This window comes from Theropithecus gelada, chromosome 1, assembly GCF_003255815.1.
Source record: "Theropithecus gelada isolate Dixy chromosome 1, Tgel_1.0, whole genome shotgun sequence".
Taxonomy (NCBI): domain Eukaryota; kingdom Metazoa; phylum Chordata; class Mammalia; order Primates; family Cercopithecidae; genus Theropithecus; species Theropithecus gelada.
The window spans coordinates 157,559,968-157,581,364 of record NC_037668.1 but is presented as its reverse complement, the minus strand read 5'-3'; the positions used below and the strand labels follow the sequence as shown (position 1 = coordinate 157,581,364).

At 46.5% G+C, this 21,397-nt stretch overlaps 1 protein-coding gene across 2 annotated transcripts in view; it reads right to left on the bottom strand.

The window, feature by feature from the left end:
- PLXNA2 (plexin A2) overlaps positions 1-21,397 on the bottom strand; it is a 218,933-nt gene that overhangs the window by 52,160 nt on the left and 145,376 nt on the right. Inside the window, exons 5-12 of one of the 2 annotated variants that reach the window (XM_025353791.1) lie at positions 20,207-20,330; positions 18,098-18,251; positions 17,606-17,625; positions 17,397-17,476; positions 14,171-14,285; positions 5,779-5,979; positions 3,857-3,953; positions 755-945 (exon numbers count right to left, since the gene is read on the bottom strand). In XM_025353791.1, coding sequence (XP_025209576.1) covers positions 755-945; positions 3,857-3,953; positions 5,779-5,979; positions 14,171-14,285; positions 17,397-17,476; positions 17,606-17,625; positions 18,098-18,251; positions 20,207-20,330 — 982 coding nt within the window. Of the gene's footprint in view, positions 1-754; positions 946-3,856; positions 3,954-5,778; positions 5,980-14,170; positions 14,286-17,396; positions 17,494-17,605; positions 17,626-18,097; positions 18,252-20,206; positions 20,331-21,397 lie in introns of both variants that reach the window. The other variant, XM_025353797.1, reaches the window with a different exon arrangement.

The window sequence follows — 21,397 nt, the reverse complement described above, 5'->3', positions numbered from 1 at the left end:
GCCTTTATTCCTAGTCACCATCAGGAAGGTGCAGTTAGTTTCAAAGTATGAGTGACAGTTATAGACTAGGGAGCAGTGAAAAGGGAGCACAGAACACAACCAGAGTTAAATACAGCGACTCCTCTCCCAGGCCATTTGAAACCCAAGCAATTGCATTTTCATCCACATTATCTATTCATCTTCCTTTGAAATTTGCTATTTTGGAAACATCATTTTTTCCCCAGGATAATTAACTTCCTTTTCTTTCCATTAAAATGCATGAAAAAATTGGGACAGGGAGTAAATCCTGGGAAATGGCACGGTGGCTAATGCAGTGCTTGCCTTTACTCTCCTCTTCCGTTCTCAGCTTTGCAACTCCGAGCTAATTGCGGCTCCTGAAATCACATTTCTGCTGAGAAAAGCTAAACCTGTTTTCTGAAATGTTCACCCACCATGGAGCCAATTTCTCCTCCTCACTTGGCTCAGCCAGCCTGGCAGGGAGACTGGGCTGGCTCTGCCTCCCTTGTCGTGTGCACGTGCACACCAATGCACTTGTACATTCATGCGCAGGCATGAGGATGCGCTTCCATACGCTTACCTCTTATACCTAGACAGGGGCCGTCGAGACACACATAAGAGGTTTCCTACACCCCCAACATTAAACTCACTCTACGCCAAGAATTTGTCCACAGAGTCTCAATTTGCACTCCTCTCCCACTGTCTTGGGGTCAGCTCTTGGCTGCCCCTTCCTACTCTAGGGACTTGGAGGACTTACCTCGGTGATTTGAGGGTTGGAGCACTTGACATTGTGGCTGGACCAGTCGAGCCAGGGGCTGGAGGGGCTGGTACAGTGCTGGTGGAGGGTGCACCTGCGCTCGCCGCTGCACCAGCCACACTCAAACTTCCGGTCGGCCTTGAGGCAGAGGCCGCAGCTCTCCCGCTGGGCTGCACACTTGTAGAGATGGACTGCAAAGAGAGCAGGTGGTCACAGATGAAACCAGAAAGGGCTGCTCACAATATGCCCTACTCTTGCAGGTGTGATAGAAACTCTTCCTCACCATGGATAACACCACTGATCATCATTATCATTGCAAGAATGACTGATGGGGAATTAATAAATTGAGCCTCTTACCAGTCACTTAAGGGCACTAGGAAGCATAATATTATTTAAGAATTCTGGCTCTAGATTGAATCAGATTAGGGCTTTAATTGCGGCTTCACTACTTCCTAGCAATGTGACAAAGGATTTCACTTCCTTGAACCTCACTTACCTAATCTCTAACATGAAGATAATAATTGTTTTTTGTGAGGTTGGGATAAGATACTGCATATTAAGTGTTTAGCACAGTGCCTGTAACATATCTGATGCCCTATACATGTTTATTATCTTTTCTTTGAACTTGTGCTATATTCTTATGCTGCCTTTTCTCTTACTCTCACACTCTCACACTCTCACATATGGTCCTCATGCAGGAAGTAAGGGCTGCTTTCCTCCATTGAAGGAAAAATAAGGCTCAGAGAGAGATAATGACTCTTAGAGCTTAGTAAGATTAGTGACCCAAACTGGAATCTTCAAACTCCCACTTGCTATGCTGCTAAATGGTAGGTCTTGGGAAGAGAGGAGTCTTGTCTGGCAAACTGGAAATTGCATGGGTTTGAGAGAGGAGTCAGCCTGGGGTTAAGGAAAGGCCAGGTGGCTAGCAGTGGGGGAAGAATTGCTGATTAAAAAAAAAAAAAAAAAAAAAAAGAGGGTGACACAGTCTGTTCACAGCCCTTATGAATTGAGAATATGTCCCCAGAGAAGGCAAACTGGCTACTTAAATGATAACATTTGGAGTGTGCAAACCCTTTGTCTTTGCTTTTGTCTCCTGCTGACTTATAAGTGCTAGTATAACCAGCGAATTAGTGGAACTGTGCTTCAGGTTCAGGAACCTGGTCTTAGCTCCTTGCCTGCTGAGATTTCGAGTTAAAAGTAGAATTCTCCAAAAGCAAAACACGTAAAACTCATTTTTCCACTCTTTTGGACAAGCACATATAAGCTTTCAGGACCAGGTGGTATGCCATTGCTGGAAGTGAGATACATGCCCCAGGGAAAGTGTAATTTTAACATTCTTCCCATAGGTCTTCATCCTGTTCCTCTGCTGTGTCCAGTATCCTTTAGTCCCAGCTGCAGGGCCTATATTTAAATACCCTCATGCTTATCGCTTTGTAAGGTAGAGGAAAGGAAATGGGAATCTTAAAATGAATGAGTACACACTGAGCATCTATAAATATGTACCACATGGTCCATACCCATGAGCTCATGTAAAGGGGAACGGCCATTCATCTGAGTTCACACAGCTGTAAGTGAAAGAGCCAGCAGGTGAACCCCGCTTTGCTGGATTCTAGAACCTAAGTTTTTAAACAGTGTGGTCCTCTCCATCCAGCCCAATGCGCAGCCTGCAGTGACACTCAGGCTGGCGGGTGGAGGCGATACGAATGTGAAGACAACACTGTCTGTGCACTCTCAGAGCTTCTTCAACATTGTGAGAGTCACAAGCAGAGTTTCTGATGCAACAGCTTGGATGTGGCTGCTCTCTAAGCTCCAGGTGCTAAGGCAACCTCTGGGATCTGAGCCCAGATTCCCAGCAGGGAAAGTGTCTCCTATGTCTTAACAGTGAGAAAGTTTGGCCTGGGTATGAGGAGAAATAGAAAAAAATAATCCTCCTGGCTCAGTTCCTTTCTCCCAGTCTAAGTAGCCTTGATTTTAATGGCAGCGTTTGGGACAGGGAGCTACAGCCCTAAAGATGCTGAAAAACTTGCAGCCCCTGCTATGGCCTTGCCGACTACCCCATCTCCATTGGCTGACTCCTCAGGTGGAAGCAGAGGCTTGTGACAACCCTAGCTACTTGAAATGTGGTGAGACATGGGGCTGAGGGTGGGAGAAGGGTAGGGGATAGGAATGTATTCCAGAGGGGAAGGAGTTTAAATCCCACAGTGGCCTAAGCAGCAGATCCTCACAGTGATGTGGCTCAGTTTGCAAGCTCTGAAATTAGACTGTCTTGCTTCCAATCCCAGCTCTTACTATCTGACTCTTGGCCCATTTCTTAATCTCTTTGGGTCTCAGTTTCCTCATCTAAAAAATGAGAATAATAATAGTACATACCTCTCAGAGTTATTGTGATGCTTAAGGAAAATAATTTCTAATAAATTACTTAGTGAGTGCCTACCCATCATGAGTGCTCATCATATTGGAGTCACTTTTATCATTCTTGAGAGCAGGGTGGAATCTTGGTATTTGCTGCACTGAGGGTCGGGCCTAACTGGCACATGGGAGGAGCTCGACATGGGTTTATAGGACGATGAATAAGGGTGAGTCTCATGGAGCACCCCTCCTTCTTCAGCCAGATCTCCTCCCTGAACTTCTTTGCTCCAGATGTGAGCTGGACTCTGCATGCGGCTCTCTCCCGCCCACCTCAGGAACAGGAGGGCAGCCTTATAAACCTTCTTTTGTGCAGTGATCATGACCAGGGCCAAGGACAGGGGAACAAGAGCCTGACTGGAAACAATATCTCCATTTCCAGGGAAACTGGCCGGACGTTCCTGCCTGCTGTTCTCCTAGGTCAGGTTCCACAGACACTTCAAAGCCTGCATGAGCCAAAGAATAACGTGGATGGGCCGGCAGCCGCCGGGCGGATGCTCTGGTTGTAATAAAACAGGGCTCCCAACAGGACTCCTTTGATGGCTCCAAATGTTGCTTTAGGATCCTCTGAAAGGTTCCGCTGACAGAGGGAGTGTATTATTCATGGCACAGCGGCTGGCTGGCTCTGATCCCTCCGGCCCCAGTCTTTCCCGGGTCGTGAAAAGATCAAACTTCTACCTGGAAGTAGCCGCTTACCTTTCAGGTCCTGAGGGTTGTCAATGATGAAATTGCCATTCCACACCACGGCGAAATCCACGGCCAGGTTGCTGATGTCCATGCCATCATACTGGTACTGTAGGGAGACGGGCAGAGGCACGGGGCTCACGCGACTCTCTATCACAGGGGTCAGGGATGCAGGGAAACCCTGCGTGCCGCTCAGATTATTCCCATGATGCCCTTTCCCTGGATCCCAGTCACTAATGCCAATAGAATCCCACCCAAGCCTCCTAGGTTGGCATTCAGTGCCCTGCATAATCAAATGCAAACCGACTCCTCCAGCCTCTCCTCCACAACTCTCCCCTGGAAAGCTTTGAATCTACTGTTCTCCAAACACGTCTTCTTAAGCCCGTCTCTGTCTTTGTTGAGTTCCTGTCTCATAAGGAATGCAACCCTCTCCTTACAACCTCCAACCTTTTAGCCCACCGTATTCTTCCAGCCCAGCTCAGCTCTACTTTCCCCAGGAGTCCTCTCCGACGGCCCTGCAGACCTGTCCCAAACTGTCCGTCCCCTGGTGTTGCCACTTTCTGTCTTGCACTGGATCTGCTGTGCCTCTTTTCACGTGTCTCCATAGAAAGTCCATATGTCTCCGGAGGCAGAGGTAATGCCCTCTTACTACTCTTGTAAGGCCGAGAGTCTCATCAAGCAGTCACCCGGCCAACCCCTGCGGTGGCCCTCTATTTCCACACGAGCCTTATTTTAGCCAACGGTCCACTAGGGAGAAGCGCCCACAGCTTTCCGGGCACACATCTCATCAGCCCTACCACTAAAGTCCTCTAGCTGTGGCCAGGAGTTTATGACTTTCTCTCTTGTGCTGATCCCACAGAAGACATGTATGCCCTTCACACACTTCAGAAATAACACCCCTGGGTGGCCAGTCCTGGCACCCTGTGAAGGAGACCTCGGGGCATCTCCCCGATCCCCCACTCTTCAGCTCTGAAGGGCATGTCACTGTCAGCCTTCTGCTCCCGCCCTCCCCTGCCCCTGCCTCCCTTTGTTGTGTCCCATTTCTTTCTCATCTGCCTTCCCCTTGTGCTTGGCGGCCTTCTGCCGATTACAAATTCTATCAAGCGCCTGTGACCTGGGAATCTGACAGCTGCCTGATAAGAGGCCCAGATTCCCTTTATCTCTCCCAGGCGAATTAGCTTCCCTCAACACCTTTGTCACTTCCTCCCCTCCCGCATCTCCAGCTGACCCCCCACAGTGGGAGACAGGGAGCTGGCAGACAAAAAGATCTTCTTGGGGTTAGTATTATAATTAAACACCTCATGCTCTCTGTCTACCATTCAGGATTGGTTTAACCCTTGCTGCTCTTGAAATTCACTGCTTCCTCCTTCCCCCTCCTCCCACCTCCCCTCTTCCCATCGCACTTCCTGTTCCTCTCTTCTCCAGCTTTCGCCTGCGGAGCACTCTCCCGGTGATTCACTCCCTGAACAGGGATAGGAATGGGGTGTGGGGTGGAGTTGACTTGCTCTGGCTCGAGTTTCACTGAAGACAAAAAGAGGTGCTCTTTCAACTTCAGAAAGGTCCATGATGTGATTATTTGACAATGCACGCCTGTATCAAACATCTCATGTAGCCCATAAATGCATACACCTACTGTGTACCCACAAAAATTAAAAATAAAAAAAATTAAAATTTAAAAAGTCAACTTCAGAAAGGGCACAAAGATCTCAGTGTCTGCCATGAGGGTCCTCATGAAACTGTCTCCCCTGGCACCAGTCACCTGCTCTGCTCTGGCTCAGTGGCTAGGGTGCTGGCTGGCTCCTGCGACCCTGGGGATGTGGGCTTACCCTGTGAACCTTGAAGGCTCTGGAAGCCAGGGCTGGCCACACTGAGGCCCCAGCACGAGTGTGAGAGGAAGCCCTCCTCCAGGCAGGGCCCAGCCTGAGTTCTCTTACCGAGCTGTTCTGGCACTGAACGCTGGAGCTGTTGAAGCGCAGGGCGGGGACCCGGTGGATGGCCCCTTGTATGTTGAGGACACACTCGTAGCCTCGCTGGCCGGACTGCGGCTGGGGCAGGTTTCGCGCCTTCAGGGTGATTGGCTTTACCTCCCCGACTGGAATCAAGATCTCCTCCGTGGGCACCAGCTGGGGACAGTCCTGGGGGAACACACGAAGAGGCTCCATCGGTCCCCTGTTCATGCTGTACTACATGCCTGGGCCAGGCAGGCCCCTCTTGTATCAGGCGGGCTGCCCAAGAGCAGAACATCACCTCATGTAAGGCCCGTGGAGGGGCAGGGAAAATGGAATCGCTCTTAGCTTCTGGGCTTTGATATTGTCATCCCCATCCCACAAGTTGTCCTGTATCTGCTGTGTGTGTTACAATGCAGGAATTAATTTTCAAGCACAGTGTGGCAGGCTGTGGATTTTATCTCCTGAGACACTGGATAAAAGAGCCTCCACGTGTCCCTGTCCCCAACCTAGCACCCCTACCTCTGGATTTCATCTCGTTTCCCGGCTCCAGATAGTCGGCCCCTTGCATTGTCCAATGCCTGGGGCGTCCGTTATCAGCAGCTTCAGCTTCCCAGCACCGACTGAGCTGGGCTTTTTCCAGGAGGTGGATCAAGCCCTCCCAGCAATACTCTAAACACTTGCTCTGTTTTTTTTTTTTCTTTTTTTAAATCTCATTTCATTACCAGGCCCTGCGTGAATGCCATGTTGTTTTGGAAAACAAAACCAAAAAGAAAGTCTTGGTAGGGAGGGGCTTTGGGAAGGACCATGAGAGAGAGACAGTGAGAAAGACAGACTGATTTTCTGGAGTTCCATGACTAGATGCTGATTCTCCACCAGAGGTCAAAGGGCCACCCCACTGTGCCAATCTCCTCTTTCTCCTTCTCTCCTCGGGAAGATGAGCCCAGTAGCCCCTGGCAGTGATGATGTGGGAACCACCTCCACGGGGAATCACTAGCGAAATTCTCACAGAAGTCTTCCCTTTCTCTGTCCCCTTCTCCTGGGCAGTCGTTCTTAGGGGGAACTTCTGGGAATGTCTGGGGGCTGATGCTGCTACAGGGCCTGCAGAGAGTGTTACTGGTATTGATGCCAGGGGCTAAGATTGCTGGACTTCCTACAAGGTGTAGGACGTGTTCAATGACAAAAATATTGTCCTCCTAATGGCAAATGCAATAATTAAGAAGCCTTGTGCAATGCCAGCACAGCCTCACACAGGGAATCTCTTGTGGCCGCCTCTTGTCACGGTGTGGCTCAGGCTGTTGCCTCTTTTCTCTGGGCCCCATTTGCAAGCCATTCAGCATCTAGCCCCTGCCTACCTCCCTCTGAACTCTGTGGTTCTTGCACATAATAGTCCAGCCATACTGAATGTACGGTTAACTCTGAGATTCCGTCTCCCTTACAGGATCTGCCTCTGGCCCTTTGAACATGCTTTTCCATCTATCAGAAACACTCACTCCTGCCTGTCTTCCTCCTGCTGCTGCCTGACTTCAACCTCTCTTTCAGTTGATTACCTCTTCTTTTACTTTTTTGTTTTTTTAATCATCACCTTCTCTGAGAATGAATAATTGATTACCTCTTAATCAGCCTTCAAACTCGGCCCAGTTTCTTCTCTGCAAGGCCGTCCCTGACCCTGTCCCCGCAATGGCTTCAGGATGGGTTATGAATATTCACCCATGATTGCTTTTGACCCACAGAATTACAATTTCTTGATTTGCTTTCCTCACTGGGCTGTGAGCTTCTTGAGGATTAGGCTGCATCTTACTCACCGCCATCTCCCCAATCTTTCTGCCAGTGCTCGACATGTAATGGACGCTTGGTCATTGCTTGTGGGAGGGTAAATGGAAAATAAAATAAAGCGACCTGTGAAAAAATCTTTTTTTTAAGCTCCAACTTTGTAGATTCTTTAGAGATGAGGTAAAGCCTGCCTTCTGGACTTGAAGAGACTTGAGAAGGCATTCGGTTCTCCAAAGCCGGAGTTGGAAATAGTCATAGGTTTTGGAGTCACGTGATTTCTAAAGTGGCATGTCTGCATTTACTAAGGACAATTTATGAAGAACTCGATCCGGGGGAAATTCTGCACAGAAACCTACCTAAGAGGGTCTGGACACACCTGCAGGCTTACTGGTGTCATCCTTTGTCAGCTGGCCACCTGCATGTGAGGACTCCAGGCAGGCAGGGCCTCCACGAGAGAGAATCATAAGGCAATCCCAGAACAGATGGGTCCCTGTTTAGGAGCCAGTCACTCAAGCTGCCAACTCATAAACTTGCTCTTTACTGCACTTTTACTTTCATTCCCTGCAGGCACTCTTGACAGACTCTTTTATATATTTATAGCCAAAAAAAAAAAAAAAAAAAAGATGAGCACCACTTTAGGGAAGCCCAGGCATCTCATGGAAAAGGAGATAACACTTCCTGTTAGCAGCTAAAAAATCTCCATCAAATCTAATGTTAGAATTTAAGTTAGAAATAAGGCTGAGGTATAATGGTCTCTCTCTCTCTCTCTCTCTCCGTGTATGTGTGTGTGTGTGTGTGTGTGTGTGTGTGTGAGAGAGAGAGAGAGAGAGAGAGAGAGAGACACAGAGAGAGAGTAAGAGAGAGAGAAATTTTCTTACTCCAAACCAGCTGATGAATTGTAAATGATGAGCAGTTGTTTTTCATCTCTAATGAGCTTAGACAACAAATTCAGATTTCAGTAGCAGGATCTTAAAGATGTGCTTTTGGAAGTATGATGTCTGGGGTTAGTAAAAAAAAGATTGTTGAATCCTTTTAACTTGGACCAAAAAAAGTATACTTTTATATAGATGTTATGTGTAATACCTATATATAACACAAATGTTACCTATATGTAACACACACACACACTTTCATCTTTTCGGCTTGGCTAAGTCCAGTCCAGCCTGGAGGTTGGAGAATCATGAGTAGACTTTATGAGTACTATTATATGAGTTTTTTTTTAAGGGATTCTAGAATTTTAGGACATTTCCCATGGTCTGCTGTTTCAGATTTTTTAGAATGAAATTTAAGGATAACTATTAGGGTCTTCCCAAATGCTGAACTAGGCCCCAAGATTGCCCTCGTAGAAAAAGAAAGTCTTACGCTTTGTTTCTTTATTTGGCGATTACTCTCAGGTCAGACAGAATAGGATTTTTTCCCTTCTATTCTCTAAGGCAAAGGAAAGAAGTGGTTGGTGCCCCAGGTACACTTTCTTCATCTTGAGAAACGGGTAGATACAGGGCTTTCGGGTTGTGAGATGATTCTGGTAAGTATATTCATGAAAGATCTGTGAATCTTGGGTGGAAATTGCAGTGGTAAGGGCTGAAAGTGGGTGGAGGAGACTGGCATCCCATAAAATAGCCAAGTTGTTGAAACTTCAATATCTGTGGGGCTTGAGGATGGTGAAGGGTTTAATTAGATACAATGAGGCCCCTTCCAACCTGTTTGCTTCTGTGGGTATACACACACACAAGCACACACATGTGTACATACACATATAGTACCTGTCTTATGAACAAGAAAGCAAATCATCCTAAGATGCTTTTCCTGCAGAATGTTAAGACTGTTGTTCACATTCTTAAAATACTGATTGCTACCTCGGATCCTCACAGCCTTCTGAGTGATCTCTTTGGGTCATCTTCGTTCTCCTCTGTCTCTAGGCCAACTGGAGCCAGAATCGCCTCCTCAGCAGCAATCTTAGTTTAAACCAAGACTTAAACTTGTGGGAATATCCCAGGGGTGGAGGTAGGCTGGGGAAGAGGAAACAGGTGCAGGGAGAGCAGGGGCCTTGGTGTAGGAGCCCTACTAGTCTTGGGCTCACACTGCCCACCTGTTTAGCTGTGCTCTGCCAGCTTTCTGTGCTGGGGACCCTTTAGCCTTCTGAGGCAACTTCTCCCATGTGGAAATGGCATTATCTTCACCCACTGGACTTCAAAGAGAGAGCAGCCAGCATCCTGGGAAGCTAATCGGATTTATTTGGTTCTATCTTTCCCCTGGGACAGGGCATAAAGGAGATATTTATGTATCTACATCTCACTAGGCCTGGTTTAGCTATGGAGGGAGATGAGCTTTAAAAGCCGAAAGCCATACATCTTCCTGTACACACACGCTTGCTAACACCATGTCACAGCCTGATCTGGCCCAGGGAGGAAGAGATTTGGGGGGACCCCGTCAGAGATCTGCTGGGCTCTGAGCACTGGAAAGGTCTGACTCATTACCTTAAGAGAGCTTCACAGATGGTTTAATTGAAAGTCAGTTTCCTCATCTATAAAATGGTGCCAATAATATCTGACAAACCTAGATTGCGTGAAGGAGGAATATCAATGTGTGTTGTAAGTGGTAATATGCTGGATTAACAATTGTTAATATTACTGTCTATTCGTTGTGTGTGTGTGCGCGCGCGTGCGTGTGTGTGTGAATGCAGAATCAGTGGACTTTAACTTATTCAAGTTTGAAAAATTGTCTCTGAATCCTAATTTCTGCATTTATTTGATGATCATAGGAAAGCTGTTTAACTTATTTAAGCCTCAGTCTATTCATCTATAATATCCACTTCATAGAGTACTTAAGGTTAAATTATATATATATGCTGCATATATAATAAGTATTAATATTTTTATTTTTGACTTGCATTTGCTCTAGCACAGCTGTTCTTCATTGTCAAGCCTAAGGATGGAATTGGTCCATCAGGCTTCTGGAAAGATGTGGGCAGATTTACCTCACACGCTGGCTGTCTTTTTATCTGGAAATGGCACCACTGACCCATCTTCTATGGGCAGTTTCTCCATCTGTGGAGATGGATTTGTGCTGGTCCGTCCATAGCCTGAACCCTAATGACCAATAGCGAAGGACCAGGTTGAAGTCAGGCCAGCAAGTGTGGCTGTGACCATGGAAACAAACAAGCTCACAGGCCCTGATTTTCTGTAGAAAGCATACCGTACTCAGCTTTTTTGGATGCCTGAGTTCTCTGTAGCCTTGGGCAAAATCCCGACATTTTTAGCTTTCTGGCTACTACAGATGTCAAATATAAATTACATGAAATTGCAGGGCTGTTGTGAGAATCCATTGAAATTCCAAATGTCAGTGGTTCTCAATCTGTAGCCTCATCTGGGATGTGTCCCAAGATTTTGAATTTCTATGAGTTCCCAGGTGATGCTGATGCTGCTGTTCCCTAAGCACACTTTGAGAACTTCTGGCACATGTGAAGAAATTATAAATGTGTGATACATTAATGTTGCTATATTAATCAATGGAGCTAATCAGTTATATATTGTTTCTAGGAAGCAGACAGACATAAAATTTTGATTCAAAGTTGGGAAGGGAGGCTTACTGGAATTCTAAAAGAGATATTCTAGGAACCCCTAGAGAGACAGCTAAGGGATTTCCAGTTAGCTGGAAATCTAGGGGATTCTAGTTCCGCAAACTACATCTCTCAGCTGGGATGCCTGAGAGAGTAAGGGACACCCTACCCAAGTTGGGCACGTGCATCTTTGCTGTTCCTCAGATTTTCAGGGATAGGGTTCTCCTAAAGCAGAACTTTGGACAGAAAAGAGTGGGGCCTGGCTGCTGTTTGCTGAAAAGGAACATGTGGCCGGTTGTGGTTAAGAGCTAAAGCAGTATTTTAGGAAGCCCCGGAAGTGGCCCTGGCAACCTCGCTGAGAATCTGCATCCTGTTTCCTTTCCTGAGCAAAGTTGGGAGCTGGATGGAGTCTGGGCTTCCCTCACAGCCCTCCTGACAGTCAATTCCTGGGGCCATGCCAGGGACCAATGCACGGGAGCATAAGAGAGAGAGCAGCCATCCACCATTCCTACTCAGGGCAATGGGGAGATGAAGGGGAACAAAGGGGACTGCTCTTCCCCAACCCTAAGACACAGACATCAAGGAGAGAAAATGAAACAAAAGGAGGTGGGGAGTCTCTGAGTTTGCCCGCAGGTCCCTTTTGTTATTAATTTAATCCTGAGTTGCAGGGAGGCAACAGTTTCTCTTGGCCCAGCCCTGGAATGTTGAATCTCTCATCCATGGCTGACAGGGAGCTGTATTTCAGTGACTTCTGAACGGTGTGAGGAAGGCCGGGCCTGCTTCCAATTAGCCTGCAGGGGCTCAGCTCTCTGGCCTCCACACACACCCCAGCAGAGTTTATTTATCTTGCTTTGAGTGACACTCTCGTGCCCTTGCTCCAGCTGCAGGTCGCTTTCAGGCTTGGCTTTGGGTTTCTCTTGGCCTGAGGCAGGCAGCCTCAGGAGAAAGTGGAGCAGCTGCTCTTTCTTGTCTAGATTTGTACTTCACCCAATCTCTCTGTATCCTGGGGGCCACCTCAATCTATTTTATTAAGGAACTTTCAAAGTGGTCCATGTCAAGGTTAGTTTCTGAGACTGTGTCTCACACTCTCACTGCCCAGACTTCACCCCTGCGCAGGCCTCCCATGGTGGCACTGCTGTTCCTGGCTAGGTCTGCCCCTCTAAGCCATTTTTCCATTGGCTCCCAAGCTGTGGTGCCCATTCCCACCCCTCCCTGCAGTTCTGCCCTTTTCTCTGAGTGAGAGCAGTTTCACACCCTTGCAGAATTCCAGGGCTAGAATTAATCTCCAGTGTCCAGGAAGGCTGGTGTACGGTTTTTAGGGCAGCTGCATCAAAGCATACCAACTGGCTAGAGGAAAATGCTTTTCTGAAAGGTTCTCAGGGCACTAGATGCCTAGTTTCGTCATGCTGAGGCACCCGTGGATGGGTCTGTTTGAAAAGCCACCTGTGGCGCCTATGTTTTTCCCTTTCGAGACAGGCAAATTCCATTTTTCTGACTGAACATAACACCTGTTGTTTCATAAACGAAGAAGAGTTCGAGGGGGTATGTGTTTGAGAAACATTTCAGAGTCTATTTTCTTATGCTTAGCCATGGAAGCAACCAGCACTGCTATCAAGATTAGAAGACACGAGACTCCATTACTTGAAATCTTAGACAAATTGACACAATTGCCAACAATGGGATTCAAATAGAGATGTCATTGGTTCATCCATTCTTTCATGCATGTATGCATTCTACAAACATTTGCTAAATAAGACACTGAAGATTTAAAGATAAGATGTAGTCCTTGCCTTCAAGGAGCTTGTAGTCTAGCGCAAGAGGAAGATGTGTATAGAAAGGCTATAGTAGGCCGGGTGCGGTGGCTCACACCTGTAACCCCAACACTTTCAGAGGCCAAGGCAGGTGGATCATGAGGTCAAGAGATTGAGACCATCCTGGCCAACATGGTGAAACCCTGTCTCTACTAAAAATACAAAAATTTGCTGGGCATGGTGGTGTGCCCCTGTAGTCCCAGCTACTCAGGTGGCTGAGGCAGGAGAATCGCTTGAACCCGGGAGGCAGTGATTGCAGTGAGCTGAGATCATGCCATTGCACTCCAGCCTGGCGACACAGTGAGAATTCAAATAAAAAAAAAAAAGAAAGAAAGACTACAGTAGTATATAAAAATGCTACATTTTCACTTATTACCATTTTTGGATTTTCTAAAATATAGAGTAAGAGAGGAATATGCGTATATGCACACATGCATTTGGGCGACTACGTAAGGTCTCTATAGTTGTTCAAACCCAACTGGCCACCCTGGGGTACGAAAAGCATTTGACACAAGAAAGGGAGACTGAGCAACCAGGCTTCACTGTCCTGAGACATGCTATGAATATGTAAGAAAGTTGACATCAGTGAATAATCATTGAATGGAGTATCCATTAGAAAGATAAGAAATTTGATATTTCACTGTGTTGCTCACAAAGGTGTGTCAGGCTTTAGGGACGGAGCTTCAACTATAATAAAACAGGACTTTTAGCAATGCCTGGTTCTTTTCACTAGCTGAATTTTTCTCACTTTCTACAAGGCCACCCACCCAGTTATACATCAGAGTCAAAGAATCACTGAATTTTAGAGTTGGAAGAGAAGTTGGCATGAAAGAATGGTTGGGAGTGAATGTTCTATTGAACTAGACTATGTCTGCAGCCAAGCAAAGGGCTAGACTCAAAGAATAAATGCCATTCACTACACTCTTCTAGACCAGGGAGTCTGTTTGGTTGAATATGTTTCCTCTAAGCTTTCAGTCTCAACCCCCAGTTACCTTTGCGCTTTTGAATGCATAGAGTCTTAGGAGTCTAGTAGATATAGCCTCTGCCTCTGGGGTCATTTGCTGCTACTTTTTAAAGCTTTATAACAACAGGCTTTCTAGCATGTAGAATTTCTGGCAAGATGGCCAAGATGGACTAGGGCAAGAAAATGGCCAAGCCATTGGACTGACCATCTAAGGAGGGAGGGGCCACTCAGACTCACTGGGAACACTGCCATGTTAGGGTGAGCCCTTCTTACCTCTGAAATATTGATCCGGCCCTCCTGGAAGGAGCAGGTGGTAGGGTCATGAGTGCAGAGGTTGCGGTACTTGCACCAGTGGCAGCGGAAGGCGCTGTTGACACAGGACAGGCACCTGCAAGGACAGAGATGGTGAGAGGCAAAGAAGAGAACAAAGAGGGAAGGTGGCATGTGTCATGATAGAAGTCTGTTAACCTGTGTTTAAATCCTAGTCTCATTCTCAGGAGGGAAGACTGGTGGGCCATCCTTTAGCCTCGAGAATTGTGGATTCTCCATCCATCATATTCGTGGGAACAGAAAATTGGAAAGAAAATGAGACCAGATAATAGTATAGTATAACTTTTACAAAGCAGGGGTGTGCTTGTATAAGCTCATGAGAACTTTTTATTCACATTTTCAGGAATTTTGCAAGCTGGTAGACATCGTGGTAGTAGTTTGAAATCGGCCATGGTGGAAATAGTTGCGCCACAGAATTTGGCAATGCTGCAAACTAGGTTTTCTTCTGAATGCTGGTGGCTAAACATTTCCCAATATTTCACTGTTTGTAAAGACAGGGTAGCCGACAGAGCACAGGGAAAGGAATTAGGCAGATCTGATTATAGACTTGCCTCTGCCACTGACACTGGGGTCACACTGAGTAAGTCACTTCACCCTCTGAGTTAGAGTATCTTCATCTGCCTGTAATAAAACATTCCTGACTGTGCCACAGGGCTGTTTGGTGTCAAATGAGATAATGTATAGAAAATGATTTTGAAAAGTGCCATGCTAAATGTGAGTATTATTGTCAAGTGCTTAAATTACCTATTATTTCAACCTCTTAAACAACATTTGAGTGTTAACGATTGGTTCATATCATCTGTGTTATTGGGCTTGGGGGAGCAAACAGTATTAAGTGGTAACTCTGTCCCACTCCCCCAGGCACGGAACAATAGGATATGTGTGTGGTATGTGGTTTTCTTGCCAGGGTGAGCACTTCTTTACTTCCAGTTTCACCTGGAGACTGTGTATATTCTTTTGGCTCTCTGTGTGTGATCAGGTCATTGTAATGGAAATGAGTTTTGCAGGTGGGGTTAGTCTTGCTCCTCCTTGCAGTCCCCCTACTCTAGTCTTTCACAACTAGGCCAATCTGGAATGGACAGGACCAGGTCTGCAGTCTGGCGCCACCTGGTGGGGCTCTGATTACATTTAGGTGGTTGGGGCTTGATCCAGGGGTCACCGGCTCACAGGCCATAGTATGTTAGGTTTGTTAGCCCATTTACACTTCATCTTCCCATGCAGAGCATTTTTATCCCATTCTCCATTGCCCAGACTTTTTTAGCTTCTGAGCTTCATGCTATCTCATGTACTCTCAGATACGCTGGTTCTTGGTAACATCTCACGATTCAGCAAATAAATAATGAAAATGGATCAAAGGCCTCGGGAGGATGGTTATTGGGGCTCTAGCTACATGTGGCTCTTCCACTGGCTATCTTTGTGACCTTTATTGTAGCACTAATCTTTCTGTGGGTCTCAGTTTACTTTTATTAAAGTAAATTATTGAAAGGAGGGGACTATACTTGATTCCATGAATTTTAACTGAATTCCAGTAAAGAAGGGCAAGAGAGACAGTGTTTGGCATTAAAATGGAATCTTTGCTGTCAAGGAGACCTGCTTTTTTTTTTTTCTGTTAAAACTTGCTGCCTGTGACAGCATCTGTGTTGCCATAGCAATACATATTTGAAAGTGGTGACATCATACTGGGTTGCCATGGAGATAAGATTGCTCTCACAAATAATAGATTCCATCACCACCATGTTGGAGTTTGAGAAGGAGGTAAGAGGTTCTGTTGCCAAGATGCTTGCCATTCCCAAAGCAGGGTTTGCTGGGATTCAAATGCAGTGGTTAGAGGGCAACTTTGTCTATTTCAGCTTCAGTCCCTTTCTGGCCTCCCTGGTTCCTGCCAGGCCTTTTTAATAACTTGTTCTGTCTTTCTCAGTACATCTATTTATTTGTCCCAATGGGGCTCCTTCCTTGACTAATGTAGAGACCAAAGAACTCCAGAAGATTATTCTAATTATGAAAATCAAATTCAGAAAAATGGAGAATAAGGAGGACTAGCTTATTTGCCTCTTCTAATGACTAAAGATTCCTTTAGGGTTTAGAGCAAACAGACTCTCCCTTGATTGCTGAGTCCATCATGCCCATAGCTTGGACCCTACAGACTGGATACCCCTGAAGTCCTGACTATGATGTGGATCCCAAGTGGTTCCTGCCCTGGGCAATAGGAAAGATGAGTCCGTAAACATTGCGAATCACTGCCTCCTCTGATATGGAGCTGTTCATTGACCTTTCCCCTTGCTAAATGTCCAGGGTTTTTGGTCCTATGACCCTTATGTGGCTCTATTACAGAGGCCTGTGCTTCCTTCTTTCTAAACCAAATGGTGTATGAGTTCCCAGATTCTGTGGAAAGGGTCTCAGTTTCTCTACCAGAGAGGATCAGCAGAAACTAAATAGGGGTTTCACTCCCTCCATTTCTGCTTTTTCCTTGTGAAATGTTCCCAGCTTCTCACACAGTTGTGGAGTCTTATAGCGTGTGGGCACCAATTGGCAGACATTCAGCTGCTGGAATGGCTGGTGAGGTCAGTAGAACTAATGTCAAGCCACACTGAAGGCTGTGGTTTGGCCTGTCTGGTTTCCCTTCCTCTGAAAAATTTTGAAGGATGTATTTAAAAAATGATGGAGTGAAGGCCTCCGCTCTACCTCCCCATCGAGGTCTTTTTATCATGTGCTGAGAGAGGCTACTTTCCCCCTTCCCTGCTCCTCCTCTGTGGATGACTGTGTGCATAGCCGAGTCCCTATCTCAGAATCCCTCTTCATCAGGTTGTGGGTGACTCTACTCACTGTCAGCCTCTACCTTCAAAGTCACCACCAACTGATGGAAAATGAAGAATTTTTTTTACGGTTCCTGTTCTATGACTCTCTTTTTACTATCATGGCCTGAGAGTTGGGGGTTAGTTGTGTTGGGGTGGCGTCCAAGGATTCAGAGACTATAGAGAGTAAATACCATTTGTTTTAATATGGTAATATTTATGTATAGTATTCTGTCCAAACAAAGTGTCAGGCCCCATGGGGAAACTGTGAGGTGACTACAACATGGTTCCTGTCCTAAAGGAGCTTAGCATCAAGGGGGAGAAACCCCAGACCCACATCCAGACCCAAAGCAAGACCCTTTCTAATAAGGACTTACAGTTGGTGGGCACTGCAGTTGTAAAACTTGAACTCGGTGCTGACAAATATCTTCCCTGTCTCCTTGGACCTCAGCTGTAGCTCCAGCCCAAACCAGTCTGGAAAAACAAACAAAAAAGGACGGGGTTGGGTAACAACGTGGGGACCCAGTGGACAGCCACAAAAATAAAATGTAAGCCATGAAGCCACCACAGGGCTCTCTTAGGATGCAGATACTATGTGGAACCTGCCTGAATCGTCTCTTCTCCTCCCAAGGGACTCTCTTTGGGTAAATACCAGCCCACCCCTCAGACCCAGACTTCCTTTGCCTGCAGGGAGGAAGAAGAAGAATTCCATGGAGCCCCTTACGTTGGTCAGCCATGTTCCATTACTGAAAGGATTTCAGAAATATTAGGTCTGAGCCCCCAGTTCTGTGGAGAGATCCACTAAAAAAACTACTGAGGGAAGCCACTCCATTCCTGGGAAGGACGGGCTATCTGGAAAGATGCTGTGTTCTGTGTAGCCTTAACTTAAAGCAGAGCAAGGGTTTTCCTTCCTGAAATTCACTTTGGGGCATGACAGTTTGCTTTCAAACTTAAACAAGTTGTCTAAGCCAATATTAGTATCTTGTATAAGAAGACTGTGTGCCTGGTTCTTGTGACCCCAGCTTCCTCAGTATAGAGAAGCCCCTCATTTGTGGCTCTCATGGCAGATACTTCTTACCTTGATCCAGCGGGATGACAGGGACATCCTTGGGCCCAGGTGAGATGCAGATGACCTGGCTCCCTGACACCTGCCCCTCCACCTCTGTCAGGTTCCCAAAGGCACAAGCGATACCCGCAGATAGATCAGGAGCATCACTCACTACCAGGCTGAGCTGTGGGAGGAGCAAAGAGATGATGCCAAAGACAGACCTCAGGAGACCTGGGCTCCAGGCCCAGCCCTGCTATGACCCACTTTGCTCACTGATCTCCCCTGACCTCATCTATAAAAGAAGGATGTTGGTCTAGGTGGTCTTCCAGCTTTGAACACTGAAGTTACAGTCCTTAATTATTCAATGTGTGCAGGGTCAATGGTCTTTATTAATAATATTATTAATTAATTAATTTTTCCATCTTCTCTAGCATCAGAAAGCCCTACGGGTGGGGGTGCTAGAGGGAAAGGTACCAAAATCCATCTAAGCCTCTGTTCATTTTGACATGAAAACTAATTGCAAGGCACCATGCAAACTTGAAAGCAAGTCATGAACCAAGCCCTTCACAAACAAGGCCTTAGCGGTGCATGGCTCATGGGAGTAAATATCACCAACCTGGAGGTTTACCAGGAGCTCACTAGGTTGGCGGAAGATAGCTAGCTCCTCACCCTGGCTGTCATTCATTAAGAGGCTGCTTCTAAAGGTTGCGGGTTCCCTAGAGTTTCTGCTTCTCTGTTCCATGTGGGCTCTCTGTTCTCTAGCAGCTCCCTTGGAATGGACCAGTAGGTTCATAACGAGCTCAGGGGATCAGAGAAGTGGCCACCAACTGCTTGACATCTGCTATTACCTATGGGTTCCAATCATCTAGGCCAGTGGTTTTCAGCTTTTATGAATTTGAAGATCCTCCTTTTAATAGTAAAAATTATCACAGACTCTCTGAGGAATCTGCTGATGAGAAAATATTCAATGGCAAAATGCTGCTCTAAATCCATTGCACTTTTAAATGAGTTTGTACTCAAATTACCACAATACAGCATCTAAGTGGTATCTGAGTAGGTAAGAAAGGTGACTGGCTTCTTTTGCCCATGAGGTGTGCCCACAGGGTTCATGGTGATGACATCTCGGTGGCCTCCAAGTTGAGGACCATGATGGCGTAGGTAGGTTTCCCTTTGTTTTATTTTTTTAACTGTTAGTAAGGACAGGGTCTCACTATGTTCTCCAGGCTGGTCTTGAGCTCCTGGGCTCAAGCAACCCTCCCACCTCAGCCTCCCAAAGCGCTAGGATTATAGGTGTGAGCCACTGCACCCAGCCTGTAGGTTTCCCTCTGTCTTCCTATCAACACCCAGTGCTGTTTATTTGCAGTGGGTTTCTCAGTCTCAGTGGGCCTCACCTAGCCTTTCCATACATTTGTCTGCTGCTGAATCTCTGCCCCAGTTTCGTTTCCATGGGGCCAAGAGACTTAGGTACAAACTCCCCTGTTTGTTTCCTCAGCTCCCTTGGAGCCAAAAGCTCCTGGTGGGGATGAATGAACTGAAATCTTGGAAGGTTCATTAACTAATTAACATTTGTGAATGCTCATAAAACCTTCAGAATGAAATAATAATGCAGGGCCTGAGGACATCAAATATTTTGGGTTGTACCTTGACAGATAGTTAAGGGCTATTTTATTCTCTTTAATATTCTCTTTAAGCATACACTGACTTCGAATTGAGGCAGTCACTTTCTTGCTCTTATTCTTTCCTCTCTCTTTGTGTCTCTCTCTCTCTCTCTCTCACACACACACACACACAACTTGCAGATTTCTTTAAGAGTGCAGCAAGTGGAGAATTGTAAATACAGCAGATACTAAAGAATGCGTTATTTGGTATTGGATTGCATTATGTTGCAGACGGTTGTTACTAAATGCAAAATCTAGATTTACCAAATAGATCAATGGGTAATGAATTTGCAGGGAAACTGGAGAATGACTATGTCCTTTACAATAGGCATTGCCATACATTTGCTATAAACATAAAGTCTCCTTACTGGATTTAAAGTCTGATCAATTTACAGATACTTGTGCAAGCGTGAATGGAGCACACCCACACAGGTGCATGCACTGTGCTCCCTCTCCCCATGCCCCTGGATGAGTTACTTACCAACCGACTGTGCTCAGATACTGAGATGCTGCTGGGATGCACTGCGAGGCTCACACACTGGCTGATGCTGGCAGCAAATCGATTGGGTTCCCAGGCCTGTTGGCATTTGTCCCTGCGGGAGCACCTGCCATAAACACAGATTCACAAGAGGTCAGGCCTCTGGGACCCATCTGTTTGGCTCCATTGTCCCCTGGGCAGGATGGGGGTTTGCTGCCCTGAGGCCTGTGTACTATCTTCTCAAGAAGACTTTTACTGTAGTCCAGAGGGCTTTGGTGACTCCCAGACAGTCTCTGTTGCAGACCGACAGACCGAGAGGGAAGAGGATTAATCCCCAACATAAGAGATGCAGTTTTGACGTAAACAATTGTTAACAGTGGAGGGTGTTCAGGTTCTTGACACCTTGAACAAAGAATTGGACGAAACACACAAACAAAGCAAGAAAGGAATGAAGGGATTTATTGAAAATGAAAGTCCACTCCACGGTGTGGGAGTGGGCCTGAGCATAGGGGCTCAAAGGCCCTGTTACAGAGTTTTGGGGAGTTTAAATACCCTCTACTTGGAGTATGTCTTATGTAAATGAAAAGGATGAAGGAAAGTTACAAAGTCATTTACAGCCAGTGTACGTCTATGGAGAGGATATTTTGCGTCAGAGCTGAAGTGTGAATCAGCCTTACGTTCCCTGCCTCCAGACCTTGTTTTCCTGTCTCAGAATGATTTTTTTTTTTTTTTTTGAGACAGAGTCTTGCTCTGTTGCCCAGGCTGGAGTGCAGTGGCAGGATCTCAGCTAACTGCAACCTCCGCCTCCCAGGTTCAGGCAATTCTCCTGCCTCAGTGTCCCTAGTACTTGGAATTACAGGCGCATGTCACCATGCCCAGCTAATTTTTGTATTTTTAGTAGAGACGGGGTTTCACCATCTTGGCCAGGATGATCTCGAACTCCTGACCTTGTGATCCACCCTCCTCGGCCTCCCAAAGTGCTGAGATTACAGGTGTGAGCCACTGCAGCCGGCCCTAGAATGACTCTTTACAGCACTGTGGGATGCTGAGACCAAAGAGTGAGGGCAGCCTGCAGGACCTGAAAAGCAGTACAGCCATGGAAAAGCAAATGAACTTTGGGGCCAAAGAGCCCGGGTTCCAACCCCAGACCTGTTACCTACTAGCTGTGACCCCTTGGACAAGCTACTTAATCTC